The sequence below is a fragment of the Bos indicus genome, chromosome 2 (genome assembly GCF_029378745.1).
Source record: "Bos indicus isolate NIAB-ARS_2022 breed Sahiwal x Tharparkar chromosome 2, NIAB-ARS_B.indTharparkar_mat_pri_1.0, whole genome shotgun sequence".
NCBI classification, from domain to species: domain Eukaryota; kingdom Metazoa; phylum Chordata; class Mammalia; order Artiodactyla; family Bovidae; genus Bos; species Bos indicus.
The window spans coordinates 129,769,009-129,784,439 of NC_091761.1; the positions used below are offsets into that span (position 1 = coordinate 129,769,009).

General features: G+C 53.2%; 1 protein-coding gene across 2 annotated transcripts in view; it reads right to left on the reverse strand.

Moving 5' to 3' along the window:
- EPHB2 (EPH receptor B2) overlaps nt 1-15,431 on the reverse strand; it is a 219,629-nt gene that overhangs the window by 121,764 nt on the left and 82,434 nt on the right. For both annotated transcript variants that reach the window (XM_070776966.1, XM_070776974.1), the window contains exon 3: nt 13,934-14,618. In XM_070776966.1, the coding sequence (XP_070633067.1) occupies nt 13,934-14,618 (685 nt within the window). The remainder of the gene's footprint in view (nt 1-13,933; nt 14,619-15,431) is intronic.

A 15,431-nucleotide genomic window follows, 5' to 3' on the forward strand; every position in this document is an offset into this window, starting at 1 on the left:
CTCACTCTCTCTAAATCTCAGTTTCCTCATCTGCGAAAGGGGATGATGACAACCTTGAGCACTGAGATAAGTTAGTTCCAGGCTATGATCAGCACTGACCACATGCCACGTGCTGGGCTTGTGCCCGGTGCTTTACTCTGATAATAGCATTGCACCCTCACAACTCACCTGTAACATTCCATTCATTATTACATCCATTATTTAGATGAGAAGGTTGAGGTTTTTGGGAAGTGATCACATGCCCGGAGTCATACAGCTCATAAATGTCAGAACCGGTATGAGAATCAAAGCAGCTGGCTCTTCCCCTTAACCTTCCTGCTTGAGGGGACCAGGGTGTGGCAGGTAACAGGGGGTCACTATTCTCAGGTCACAAATGGTCACAGCTGCCCTGCTGGCCTCTCAGGCGGCACTGTGAGGACCAGGAAGAACAGAATTAGAGGCTGTTGGTACATAAGAGTCGTTCTATAGGTGGCCACACTGAACCCCAGAGGTGGGAGGGGTGGGGGAGGTACTCTGCCAGCGTCCTAGGGTGAGTGGGTGGGGGGCACAGAGCCCATATTCGGACCCAGGCACCCTGAATCTGTGAGCTGCTCCTGTGCTGCTCAATCTGGCTAAAACCATCTGTGCCACAACCATGTATTAAGCGCCTGCTGTGTACTCAGGCTTGCTTGTAATTGAGAGGGGATTACCAGCAACCGCCAGCCCCCTGAATGATGTACACACGCTCTGTCCTCCAGGCATTCAGCCAGGGCACTGCCTGGTGCCCAACCCAAGAAACACCCCTCCCCAGATGGAGCAGGAGCGCCCCTCCCCTCTCCATCCTTTGCCTATCTTCTGAGCTCCCATAACTCCTCTGGGCCTCTTCTAAACCCAGGGAGGCTGGGACCGCAGGCCCCATTTAACAATGAGGAAACTGAGGCTCAGAAAAGACTTCCTCAAGAGAGACAGGCACTGGGGCTGGGGTCTGACACCTGAGGCTGGAGACTCAGCGGGCTGGGTGCCTCCTCTGGCTCTGTGTCTGTACAGACCCAGGCCCCTGGTGGGTTCCCGCAGGCTCCTGCTAAGAGATGGGTCCCCCAGCAGGCCCTGGTCAAGGACCACCATGTGCGGAGTCTAAACACATAGGCCAGTGCAGGCAAGGGAGCAAGAACTGGAATTATGGTTGTTAATGGTGAAGACACAAGGAATACTGACAGATGCTTTCTGAGGCCCCCAGCTCCAAGAAGGATTTAAGATTTTTTCAGGAAATACTGCATCTCAAGAAAAAGGACCCTTAATCCAAGTCTAGAAACACCTGTCCCAACCCCAGATAGACCTGCTGGGCATCCTGGCCACTCTGGTTGCCCTGGAGAAAGAACCCCCAGCCTCTCCCAGGGCCTTTGTTAGCATCATCGCTCACATCAGGGTTGGGAGGGTACAGGGCGTGAGACTAGGGTGAGTGGGGCTCTGCAACTAACATTTATGGAGTAGCTTCTATGAGCTAGGTTTTTCCTGGTGGCTTAGATGACAAAGAATCTGCCTGCAACGCGGGAGACCTAGGTTTGATCCCTTGGTCGGGAAGATCCCCTGGAGAAGGGAACGGCCACCCACACCAGTATTCTTGCCTGGACAATTCCATGGACAGAGAAGCCTGGTGGGCTATAGTCCATGGGGTTGCAAAGAGTTGGACACACCTGAGCAACTAATGTACTTACACTTTCTATGAGTTAAACATCACTCTAGAAGCTGGAGACAGCAGTGGATAAAACAGAAACATCTGCCCTCCTGGAGTTTGCATTCCAGCTGGGGAGACAAGTAGTTAAGAGATAAAGAAGTGAGCCTACGGCATGTCACGTGGCAGTAAGGGTGATGTAGAGAAATAAAGAGGGAAGAGGGACAGGCTGTGTGCACACGTGTGTAAGTGCACATCTGTGCATGTGAACACATGGGCACCCTTTTGAAAACTAGGGCCATGGGGGACCTTGGTGACAAGGTGAAGTTTGGGGAGAGACCTGAAGAAGATGAGAAGGCAATCAATGTAGACACCCAAGGAAAGAACATGCCAGGCAGATGAAACCGCCATGGAAGTGAGCGGGTCTGGAGTGAAGGAGGCAAGAAGTGAGAATCTGTCTGGAGTGGCGAGGGACAGATCACGGAGGGCTCTATGGGCCCTTCTGGCTTTTGCTTTATGTCAGATGAGGGACTTCGGGGGTTCTGAGCAGAGGCAGGGCATGACATGTTTTAGAGGGACCTCTAGCTGCAGGGCAGGGAACAGACTAGGGGGCAGGGAGGAGAATGGGTGGAGATGTCCAGTTGGTAGCTGGGTATGTGAGTCTGGACATTAGAGAAGGGGTCCGGGCTAGAGATTGGCCAGAGAGGGCCTGGATGAAATCAACTGGAGAGAGGGAGAGAGAAGAGGAGGAGACCAAGGACTCAGCACTGGGTCCTCTGGGGTAGAGAGGTGGGAGGTGAGCAGGGACTGGCCACAAAGCACCTGGCAAAGCAGGAAGGACACCAGGAGTCAGTGGTCTCTCTATCACATGCCCCTGGGGAAGCTGAGACCTGGGAACTGACCAACGGATTGGTGACACGGGTGTCACTCATGTGGGAGTTGGACCATAAAGAAGGCTCTACGCCGAAGAATTGATGCTTTTGAACTGTAGCGCTGGAGAAGACTCTTGAGAGTCCCTTGGACTGCAAGGAGATCCAACCAGTCCATTCTGAAGGAAATCAGTCCTGAATATTCACTGGAAGGACTGATGCTGAAGCTGAAGCTCCGATACCTTGGCCACCTGATGCAAAGAGCCGACTCACTGGACAAGACCTTGATGCTGGGAAAGATTGAAGGTGGGAAGAGAAGGGGACGACAAAGGATGAGATGGTTGGATGGCATCACCAACTCAATAGACATGAGTTTGAACAAGCTCCAGGAGATAGTGAGGGACAGGGAAGCCTGGCGTGCTGCAGTCCATGGGGTCACAAAGAGTCAGACACGACTGAGCAAGTGAACAATAAGAACAACATGGCCTTGATTATGAGCAGTTTCAGCAGAACGACGGGGCAGGGGTCTGATATGAACGTGTTCATGAGAGCTCTCATGCAAGTCATCAGCAAGAGGCTGGGAGGGCCACACAGCCTGGGCATCAGAGTCAAACCGACCCAGTGACCCAGCTCTAGTCCCAGCCCTGACCCTTCCTAGTGGTGAGCCTCAGGCAGTGCACCTCACCTCGCTGAGCCTTAATGTCCTCAGCTCAACAACGGGGATAAGATCCCTCTTACACCCTAGGGCTGTCAAGAATCAAATGAGATAAAGATTGCAAAAATATTTCACTCACAATGAAATGCACAAATATTCCAGTGGGAAGACAGCAGGTTTTGGATTTCAGTGCTGGCTCCACCATTCATTAGCTGCGTGATCCTGAGCTGATTTATTTAACCTCTTTGAGTCTCCGCTTCATCCTCTATAAAATGAAAATAACAACCGTACCCAACTTCTGGGGACTGCAGGGATCCAGAATTCTACACCAAGCCTAAGGCAGAAGGCCTAGCACACAGTGGGCGCTCAACCAATGCACGTTCCCTGCCTCCCTGGGCTCTTGTCTCTGATATTTACAATCGGGGCCCAGTGGGAGGCATAGGGAGCGTGGGACTGGACCCTGAGTTTGATTGCCGGGTCTCTGGATAAGCCATTTTTTCTAATGTCTTGGGGCCTCCGTTTTTATAAGCGTGAAGCTGGTGAGCAGTTGCTTGGCCCCTTTGTTTAGGAGGTGCCAAGCGGGCAACAGGCAAAGTTCATGTATTGTGTCTGGGTGCCAGTGACATGGGAGCCCTTGTGAGTTTGTGACCCTCTCCTGGGTCAGCGTGATCAGGAAATAAATCCTCGAGATGGAAACAACAGTATCATCCAACCTGCATGGATGGGGTTCCACGGAGAAAGACTGGGAAAGCCTGGTGAAGGAGCAAAGAGCCCGAGGGAGCAGAGAGGGTGGGAGTCTGAAGGCCTGTCCACCCCTCAGGGTGACCCTGGGGCCCCTTTATCTGTGTGGTTGTCAGGGGCCCACCACACCTTCCTCTTCACGTGAACCACGCGTCCTAGGGGCCGTGAGGAACTCTGCCAGGGTACCTCTCTTGTGGGGTGGAGACTAAGATCTCCTGTGGTTCCAGGGGTCCCTGGGGTCTTGTTCCTGCAGAGGTGGAGGTAAAGGGGGGGCCATCTAACAGGACAAACGGGACAACAAGGGGCTCCCATGAGAGCCTGGGCCAGGAGGCCGGAGCACTGGGCTCAAGTCCCGTCTCTGCCACCAAGGGCACTGTGACCCTGGGAAAGTCCGGTCCTCTCGTGGTTTCAGATTTTCTTGCCTCTAAAATGGCGCTAATAATCTTCGCCTTGCTTCTCTCATGTGGGCATCATTCAGATCAAAGTATCTCATAGGGTGAGACCAAATGCTACACAAAAGCAGCCTCTAATCTTTTTCTGGAATGAGGCAGAGTGTAAGTAAATAAATACTGTACATATGTAATACATTATAATTACAAATGGCATTCCCTCCCCACCCCCGACAAGCAATGGAAACAAACCAAAACAACAAACCTCGTTTTGTACTGTGTGAAGAATTCTCATTCGGCCTGAGTTCTGATTTCAACTCGATAGCTGACAAGGTGAGTGAATCCGGGCAAGTCTCCCCACCCCAACCCTGTTCCCAAAGCCCTGGTAGAGATCAGATGCTGGTTTTGACGGGGGTGGTTTGTAAGTCTTGCCAGTAGGGAATTAACAATAGACCATCCTCCCGCCACATTCCCCTACCCAAGGAAGGCAGTCCAGGGTGTGGGAAGGGACTCAGTTCAAGCCTCTCACCTGCTGTGTGGCCTTGGGTAGCTCCCGTCCCCTCTCTGGACCTCAGTTCCCCTCTGAGGTCAAAGTTCATCCCTAGGCAGTAGGAATGAGGGGAGCAGGGAGAAGCGGCAGGGTGGGGGCTGAGGACAAAGAGCCCCAGGGAGGAGGTGCCCCAGCAGGGCGAGGGGTGGAGGCCAGAACGGGGCCTGTGGGGCCCGAGCCAGCTGCTGCACAGCCATGAAAATCTCTTAACCACACAGAATTGTTAACGGCTCTGAAATCCTGTTGTACCACAGGCTTAGAAAGGCTTAAACTGTTAAATGCATAAACTTCCTCAATAAACGGGCTCCTCTCGCCAGATCCCGAAGCCCAGCCAGATGAAAAGGCAGCCGCTGGAGGGAGGGGAACTTCCCCCAGCTGTTTATGGTCCTGCCGGAGTGTTCTGGGGCGGCCTGTGGCCAAAGCCGTCAACCTTGATGCCTTCAGGGTCCTGGGTCAGTCTGGGGCTGAGAGAGGGCAGTGCTGGGGCTCCAGGGTCAGATGACCTGGGTTCAAATCCGATCCCTCCCTGTGTCACCGTGGACAAGCTGCTTTACTTCTTTGAGCCTCAGTTTCCTCTTCTGTAAAACAGGGATGAGGATGCTAAACTGGTGACTGGGAGTCAGTGAGACCCTCCGTGGGGAGCTGCCTGGTCCACAGGAGGTCCTTGGATGTGCTGGGTCTTAGCTGCAACACTCGGGAGCTTCGCTGTTTGTTGCGGCATTGAGGATGTTTAGTTGCGGCGTGTGGGGTCTAGTTCCCGGACCAGAGATGGAACCCCGGGGACCCCTGCATTGGGAGTGCAGCGTCTTAGCCACTGGACCACCAGGGGAGTCCCTACCAAGCCTTTCTGACACCTCCAAGAAGCCGAGGATATCAGAAGTAGGAAGCACAAGAGTGCACACCTGCCTCGGCCACCTACGAGGGGGTGGGATGCTGGCCCTCGGTCTCAGTTTCCTAATCTGATGGAGAGATTCCAGAAGGTAAGAGGCAGGAAGGCAGCACGACCCAAGCACTTGGTTAATGCTGTGTGGGGGCTGGCAGTGGGGGCCCCTTCTCCCTGGCCAGCGGTTAACTGGGGCGGCTGCGCCCCTTTCGTGGCTCAGCGTGAAGAGAGGAGGCCCATGGGGGGCTTCCCCATCCCTGAGCCTCTGCCCTGGGAGTGTGCTCCATCCTGCTAACACCTCTTGATGCAAAAGCAACTCGCCCTCCATGGCCCAGCCACGAGCTTCCCTCTTCCCCTTAGAAGCCCTTCAGCTGCCCTCTCTTTCCTATGAGGTCTTACAATCTCATGTGTGACCCCCCACCCCCACCCCCAAGCTGGTTATCTGTCAAACTCTTTTGACTTCTGCCATCTCAGAGGCCCATGGATAATCAGGAAGGTGGGCAGGGCAGGGTACGTCCAGATATCCGCCCACTCCCGGGTAATCAGTTGTCCCAGCAAATTGGAGGACGCTGGGCTCCCAGTCTGCCTCTGCTACTTGCTGCTGGCCGTGTGGCCTTGGAAGCTTTGCTGAGCCTCTCTGGACCTCAGTCTCATTTGCAAATGGAGCTCATCATACCAACCGAAGATTCAGTGAGACAACAGAGCCCGGCATATAGCACAGAGCTGGGCCCCCCAGAGGCACCTTTCACCCTCAGCTCTGGCCCTCTCCAGTCCTCCGGACTCCTTTCAGCCTCTGCCTCGTTTAGCCCTCGGACAGAGCGAAACTAAAGTGCTGACGGCCCCTCTGCCTTCTCCCTTGGCCAAGAAGACTTCTCCTGTGCCCCCTGCCCCCCAGAAGGCTGAGGGTCAGTGGGAGACCAGGGTTAAAAATAAAAACATCAATATCATTTCTGACTATCTTTTTTCTGGACTAATTTCTGCCCCCAACTCCTCCCATTCTCCAAAGCCCTGGGAAAATGGCTCCTCCTCCAGGAAGCTCACCCCCCCGCCCCGCACCCCACCCCCACCCCGCCCAGTTGTCTCCTGACTTCCTCTGGAGTACCCCAAGGCTATAGTTACAAATGGAGCCATATCCCCTATACCAGACTGGAAACGTTAGGAGGGCAAGAAGGGCCTTCTTCATGCCTGCAGTCCCTATACCTGATCCAGAGACTGGCACACAGCAGGTACCTGGGGAGTGTGATTTTGCTAGTGTGTTAGCTTCTTGGTCCTCTATACAAAGACTCTCCAAGAAGCAAAAAAATAAAAAATCAGAAAATGGAGTTCAGTGAATGGATGATGGCTGGCTGGGTAGGTGGAGAAACAGGCAGATCAATGGCGAGATGGATGGAAAGTCGTGAATAAAAATAGACGCTTTGAGAGCATAGAGGAAAGGGGATGTGGGGAGAGGGAGGCACTTCCAATTTTTAAAAGCAAAGACTTGAATAGCCTGAGTGTATTGGCCAGGATTCCCATCCAATCCCCTTCCCCAAAGGCTGGTGTGTGTGGTCTCAGGCCTGGCCTGAGTCTGGGGTCGGGAGGGGTTATCTATGACCTTTCCCCCTCCCCAAGCTGGGTGTCTCCACCCTGCCCTTGAAGAGATGCTGCAGAACTTTCTGTCGGGGTAGGAGGGGGTCTGGGCTTTTCCTCCCACCCAGCATTCCAACACTCACACCCCTTTCCCAGCACAGGCCTCGCCAGCTGGACGCCTCCTCCTCTTCACCCTGAGACTGACCGCACCCCACCCCCACAGACTCACCAGACACAGCTGGGCCACTGGTCCAGCTTCTGTGGAAAGGGCTGGAGCTGAGAGCAGGGTGGGAAGGAGGCCACCCTGAGGGTGGCCCAGGCGCCAGCTCTGAGGGCCCAGAGAGGATCTCTGACCCCGGTCCCTCCCTACCTTGGCTGGGGAAGCACAGGATTCTAGAATTAAAACAGAAAATAAAGCCACAGGCAGAATATCCCATGCTGGTGAGTATGTGGGGAAACAGACACTCCTGAAGGCTGCTGCCAGGAGGGTAACTCAGCCCAGTGTTTCTGGAGGGCAATCTGGCAATGTGTGCCAAAAGCGCTAAAAAAAAAGTACATACCCTTTGACCCCACAATTCTACACCAGGAGACATATCCTACACAAATACCTGGAGCAGTGCAGAAAGGCAGAGGGACCATGAAATTCATCTCAGCATTTACGATAGTGAAAAACTAAGCAATCTACATGTGGATCACCAGAGGACTGGTAAAAAAAATTATCATACAGATAGCCTATGGAATTCTAAGAGCCTTCCCACATGATCCAACATGACATTGAAAAACGCCCACAAAATACTAGTAAGTCAAAAAACCTCATGTATTCCCAAAAGGAATCTATTTTTTCTTTTAAAAAAAATCAATATGTGTAAATACACATAAATACACCTCGAAGGATCCACATCAGTCTGTTAACAGTGGTTACTCTCTGTGTTATTTTAATTTTCTCCTTTTGGCTTATCAGCTAAAGATTCTGCAAATAACCTGTATTGCTTTTGTGATAAGGAAAAGTTATTTTTTCCTCAAAATAAAAAAAAAGCTCATTGGGAGGAAAAAAAAAAAAGCTCTCAGGCAAGTTTGTAAAAGTTCTTATTTTTCTGACACTTTTCTAGGTATTTTCTCATTTACTTTGCACAGCAGTCCATCTGTTTATTCTGTTTTGCAGATGAGAAAACAAAGATCAGGAGAGGGTCCATGGCTTGCCCAAGGTCACACAGCTAGCAAGAGGTAGGACTGGGGTTTGAAACCAGGTCTCCAAGACCAAGGTCAAGGACAGGCCATGGGTGGGAGAGAGAGCAGGGCCAGGGGCTGCCAAGCAGGGCAGGAGGAGGAGAAGGAGAGGCTGAAAGGGGAAGCCCAGGGCAGCTGGGAGCTGGGAAGTCTAAGCTGGAGCCAGCTGATCAACATGTGCGTGCAACCATCCCCACCCCGCCCCCTCAATCCGCTGGCTCGCAGCCCCTCTCCCTGTCCAAGCTAAATATTAAAAATCCCATTACACCCTGAGAGCATCGCAGAGATCACACTCACTGTGGAACTCTCTCCAGACCCCTTTGAGACGCACGTCTTCCATTGGGAGAGAGAGAAGGGCAGGGTCCCCAGTGGTTTCTGGGCTGGAGGGGGGGCACCCACACATGGGCAGGGAGGGGCAAGTAGGAGTTTTATTAGGGAAGGAGAGGCCAAGATAAAACTTGGAGAAACTGAGGCCGGGACACGTTCCCAATCAACCCCATCAACATCTGGAAAGAGTCAGGCGAATGGACTCAGGGCTGGGGTGGAGCAGCTGCTGCAGAGGTTTAGGGGGGCAGATTCCTGGGCCACCCTCCTGCCCCCCGAACCCCGGCCCCAGCAGATCCGCTGGTGGCAGGCCCCAGTGGGGACTGTGCTACCTAGGGGGCTGGGGACCAGGGAAGCCGGAGAAGGCAGAGGTCTTCTGCAGACAGTCCCCGGAGTCTCCCACCCGCCATCGATATGGTCAGTGCAGGCTCAGATTAGGCACTCAGCGAACTGTGAATAGATGAATCAAGGAGAGAAAGCCATGTCCCAGCCCCATTCCCAGTAGGGCGCTGGACACTCACCAAACATGCCCTGTTCTGTCACACCATGGGCCTTTGTTCATGAGGCTTCTTGACCACGAGTTCCTTCCCTCCCTTCACCCATCCAAATCCTACTCACTCCTGAAGGCCTACTTCAAATGCCACCTCCTCCTCGAAGCCCTCCCAGATGTCCCATCAGAAAAGATGGCCTTCTTCCATCAAAGTACTTGGCCTGGACAGATCTCATTTCTGGAAGGACCATGCTCTGCCTTGTTCCTCTGAGTCTGAATCCTCTGCTCACCCAGGAGCCACTTGAGGCCAAACCCTGAGTCTCAGGCACTCTCTTCCAACTATCCCAGGTCAGCCCTAGTCAGCTCAAATGACACCTCGTCCAAGAAGCCTTCTCTGAATCACCTGGCTAAAGCAGATCCTCCTTTTAATCTCTACTGTTACACCTTATATCTTTCTTTTCACTCCTCACAGTTTGTAACGATTTACTTGTTTATTTACTTTATTTCCTCCATCTTCCTCTGCCCACCCACCTGGACCAACAACTCTGGGAGGGCAGTGAGTGTGCCCTCTTGTTCACTTTGATGCTCCCTAGGACTGGCATATGCCTGGCTCATAGAAGGTACTCGGTAAATACCTGTTAGAAGGCTACCTGCTGCACAGAAGGTACCCAGGACATGCTGGTTGAGGGGTTAACTGGGGCCCTCCCCTGCTCTCCCCACTGTGCTAGGCACACAGTAGGCTCCAGAGCAAGTTGGTCTGATTGAATCAGTTTAGCCCATAGTTTCAGGAACCACTGAGTGCATTAGAATAGCCAGTCCACCATTATTCACCACAGCCCATCCCCGGGATCGCTGCCGCGCCCCAAGAGGACTCATCTACTCCTTCTCTGCCAAGTTTTCTCTAACTTGCATTTCTTTGAGAAAGCAAGAGATTATTTCCCCATCATATTATGCTTCAAACTTAACTGGATCTTTCCAAACCACACCCTCCCAGAGATTCTGCTAAGGTCCCCTCCCACGCTTTAGGGTGGATGCTCCCTGGGGTGGCGGTGGGGCTGGGCCTGTGGTCATTGCCTGGCCTTGAGTCCTGCTTGGTCTGGCCAAGGATGTGTTAACACATCGTGTGTCTGAGCTAAGAATCCTGTTAGAGAAGCATCAGGGCTGCTTGTTTAAAAAAAATGCCGATTCTTGGCGTCACCTCCGAGGCACAGAACCAGACCTGGGATGAAGTTTGCACCAGACCCAGGAATCTGCATTTTAAGAGACTTGTCAATGGTTCTGGAGGGAGGCAGAGAAAAGGTGGAGAATCCCTGAGCTGGAGATGGGCGAGCACTCTGCCGACCACTTGGATGGGAGCTGTAATTACCATTCCGACACGTCCCGGGCTGGTGGGGCCAGCGCCTCTGGGGCCTGGGCTGAAGCAGCCCCACATCTGGGTGGTTGCTCACAGGCCATGGCAGCAGCTGGTGTCCTTCTGGCTCCCTGAGCTCATTAATCACACCCTGACTGGCCTCCACTCACGTCCAGCAGCCGGCGGGGTAGGCTGGGCCTGGGCTGGGGGTTGAGGTAGGGGGAAGCCAGCCCTGGACACACCCTGCCCTCATATTACCTCGAGCCCCCACCACTTGCAAGAAGCAGCCCAGACTCTGATCCTGTGACAGGCAACCTCTGCCTTGGCCCCAGTGACCCTACCTCCTGGCATTCACACCCCCATGTAATTCCCTCCCCTGGAGCAAGGACTGAATCGGGTGACTCACTTTTAATGAAGAGAACTTGGGAGAAGTAATGAGACATCCCTTCTGAAAGCAAGAGGATCAAAAGATTGTGGCTTCTGTCGTGGGTACTCTCTCTTTCATACTCTGGGGAAGCCGCTGCACGTGCGAGAGGCCCGTGTGGGAGGGACTGGGACCTGCCAACAACCATGTGCAGGAACGTGGAAGCAGATCTTTCCCTGGTCAAACCTCCAGATGCAACCTCAGGAGAGACCCTGAGAGAGAGGCACCCATCCATCAAGCCACCCATGCCTGATTCCTGACCCTAAGAAACTGAGAGACAACACGTGCTTTCTGCTTTAAGCAGCTAAATGTGGGGGTAACTTGCTATGCAGCGATAACTAACATACCTCCTCATCTAGGCACCCCTCCAATCATGGTTCTTCTTACCTCCCTCCTTGTGCCCTGAGCCATAGCCACCCCAAACAACTGACCAGCCCCTCTAATGAGCCACACTGATTTATGTCGCCAGGGCCTTTGCTTATGCCAATCCAACCTCCAGAAGGTCGGGGCCACCTGGTCAATGCCTCCTTCTCCCAAGACTCAGCTCCAATGCCACCTCCTCTCAGAAGCCCTCGGATGCCCATCATGGCCTGGACTATTCCTATTAAAACAAATCTGACACAGTCTCACTCTTGATCATTTACAGCTGGTCCTCTCTGCTAGATCATGAGCTCCTAGAAGGCAAGGCCACAGTTGGATTCTTCCATCTTACCTGGTGCTCAGCACAAGGTCTGACACAGAGGAGGGGCGGGGAAGGTTGGAGGAGTGAGTAACTGGTGGATGGTGAGGACTGAATCTGTTCCCCACGGCCTGTCACCCCCACCATCTCCCAAGGTGGTGCGTTTTCACACTCAAGTACAGAAAACCAGATGCGTTGTCTTCCCCGAGAAATCAGCCTTTTCTCCCCGTTTCCCCATTTCCTTCCCCAGATCATCAAGGCTCTGTAAACTGGAATTTCTGGTTCCTCTGAGTCCTCTCCCTGCTCTCTTTCCAACTTGTCTCCACATCTCATCAGTTCACTGCCAAAACACCCTTCGACTATACTCCTCCTCTTCCCCAGCACTGGGGATGCCAGTCCAGGCGTCACCATCGCCTAAGATCACTGCAGCAGCTTCCCCAGAGGCCACTGCTCCTGTGTCTCACAGACCCACTTCTCCTCCCAGGGATCTTTAACATGCTTCCTCCAAGGGCTGGAGGGAGGTGTCCCGGAGATGGTGGATATGATAGAATTTAATAAGGGTGAGGATCACTGTAGCTTCCCCAGGCTCAATTTTAACTGACTTTCAAGGCTCCTGGGCTAGCATTTGGAACACTCCAGGATTCAATTCCAACTGGGAAGGCAAGAGGAACTGGCGCAAGTAGGCTTCAAGTCTCCTATGCTGTCACCATCGACCACCACAGCTCACAGTGCAGAGAATCTGTGCCATGCTGGGCTTCATATGTAGCATCCCATTTAGTTAACATTTATTAGGTTTTTACTAGAAGTCATTATAAGTGGTTTACATGTTTTGAGGTCTTGAATCCTCACAACTATTCTATGAGAGAGGGTTTCACACTTGATTCAAGATATCCAGCTGGTAACTGGCAGGGCTGGGATTTGTACTCAGCTCTATCTACCTTTATAGGCTTCTCGCCACCACGCAGTACCTGTTACAACTTCTTCCATTTGCAAAGCAGCTTTGTGACTCTTGGCTGTCATCAGATACCACCTGTACTATTGTTGACTTAACATTTTTCCTTAAATTAACTTAAAGGGCACAGTAGTTAAAAGGGTGGTTTGGAATCACACGACCTGGTAAGCCCCCAGGCCGCCTCTGCTTACTCCCTGTATGAACTCTCTGAGCTCTGACTTCTTCCTAAAAGATGGGTGGTTGTGAGGATTAAAAGAGTTCGACACATAAAGTGCTCGGCACACAGTAAAGATAGCTCACAGTGGGGCTGTACTTTCCCATTTCTCTGGATTGGAAGTAATCACATTACTTGGCCACTGAAATGTGGACAGGCATGACATATGAGCCATTCTGGGGGGTGGGGGGTGCTTTAGAGCCTATATATAATCTGTCTTACTTGCTCCTTCCCTCTGCCTGGTGATCATAACATTCCAAAGAGCGGCTCCTCCATCTGCTTGGCTCCCAGAGGGAGGAATCCCAAGCTGACTCACGATGGACATGCAGCATTAAGTGGGAAATAAACATTTATTGTTTTGTTACTTCAGCATGGCTTGGCCTATACTGACTGATACCGCAAAAGCTCAATGAACGTGCTCTTATCAATATCATTTACTATGACTTACACATTTTCCCAAGCTGACTCGTGATGGACATGCAGCATTAAGTACAATATAAACTTTTACTGCTTTGTCACTGAGGCATGGCTTGGCCTATATTGACTGACACAATAAAAGTTGAATGCATATTATCTTATCGATGTTTTTTACTACGGCGTACACGTTTTCTTAAAAAGGAAACCACGTCACTTTTGTGAATGAAGAAACAAAGCACCACTTGCTATCATTAATATTCACATAGTAGTTAAAATGAGAAACATTTATCCTCATACCAACGAAAATCAGCGGGCACACCCCCTGCAGTGTCTGCACACACCACCATTCATGAAGCGGTATTCAAGGCCTCCCTCCAAGAAGCTGAACCGTGGCTATAGATTCGGAAACTCTGGCAGCAGAGGGCCTCCCGCTCAGCTCCAGGCCTCTGCCCTGACCAGCCTGCCCTCCTAGCTGCCAGGCTCAAGGCTGCAGCCAATACCAATGCCCCATGCACTTGCAGGGGCACCTGTCCCACCGCGGCCCTTACCTCGGCAGACAGTGCCATTCTCCACGGCCTCGAAGCCCGCCTTGCACATGCAGCGCCCAATGGGCACCAGCCACTCGCCGTCCCCGTTGCAGTAGAGCTTGATGGGCACGTCCACCTCCTCTGCGTTGGCGATGCAGCTGCCCCGGGCGGCCACCAGCGACGTGCTCTCCGCCCCCGACAGCGTCTCCTGGAAGACGGCGCCATTCTGGATGATGCGGGGGCACTTCCGGTAGAAGACGCGCACGGCAATGAGGGACATGCAGCCGCCGTAGTCCTGGAAGGCCAGATAGAAGCCGCTGCGGGACACGGGCCCGAAACTCCGCACCTCGGTGTTGATCTTCATGACCCGGCCGCCCAGGTCCACCTGGGAGAAGCTCTCGTCGGCGGCAATGGTGTCCACCTTCACCCACGGGTTCTCCATCCAGGTGGGGAAGGTCTTGGTGGCCGAGTCGAAGTCGGCCTCGTAGTAATAGAGGTTGAAGGTCTCCTTGCAGGAGCCGGGCACGCTGGGGATGCTACTGCAGTCACGCACCGAGAACTTCATCTCTACGTGGATGCGATGGGCGCCCCGGCGCCGGATGAACTTGGTCCGTAGCCAGTTGTTCTGGCTCGACTCAAACACATTGCATACCTGGTACGTGCGGATGGTGTTCATGTTCTCATCGTAGCCACTCACCTCTTCCCACTGTGGGTGAAATGCCAGTCAGGTGGGGCAGCTAGGGGCTGAGCTCCAGGGAACATCCTAGGGTGGGGGGCACAGACTTTTCCTTAGGGGATCCTCCAGCCCTGAAGGCGGCAGGCAGAACACCTACCATCAGGGACCTCCTCATCTCACAGGGGGAGGCACAGACTCTACCTAAGGGATCTCCCAGTTTGATGATGGAGACACGATGCCTAGCATCAGAGAAGCCCCAGACTGAGCAGGAGACTTGGCTCTGGCCCTGAGGAATTCCCCGCTCTACGCAGGAGACGCGCCAATCTGACGGGACGGCACACGCGCTGCTCTTGATGGTATTCCCCTAATCCGCGCGGGAGGTGTGACCCTCACCCCCCAGGGGTAACTAATCTGGTAAAGAAGTCACGGCCCCCCTGCTGTTCCTGGGAAGCTCCCAACGGAAAGGAAACCAGGGAGAGGCTGAAAGCGCACGAGGTATGTGCTTGAGGAGCGACCAGTCTGCTGGAGGAGGCAGGGCTGTGTCTGCCTGGAGCGCCCTGTCTGACCAGGCAGACACAGCCCTTGCCCTTGGGGATCCTCAGCCCAACGGACGATAAGCCCTCACCCCCCTAACAGAAACGTGAGGCCTTTTCCCTGCGAGAGTAGTTAATACGGAGACTGGAGGGAGACCTCCCTGTCTTCCTGCCTGGGGTCATTGCTTTGGCACCTCACCAGGCCCCGGCCTGGGCGCTTACCCACCCAGCTGTGAGCTCCCCACTCCCACTGCTGGAGGGGGCTTGGTAGGGCCGAGGAAAGCTGAGAACAGAAGGGCAAAGGCCGTGT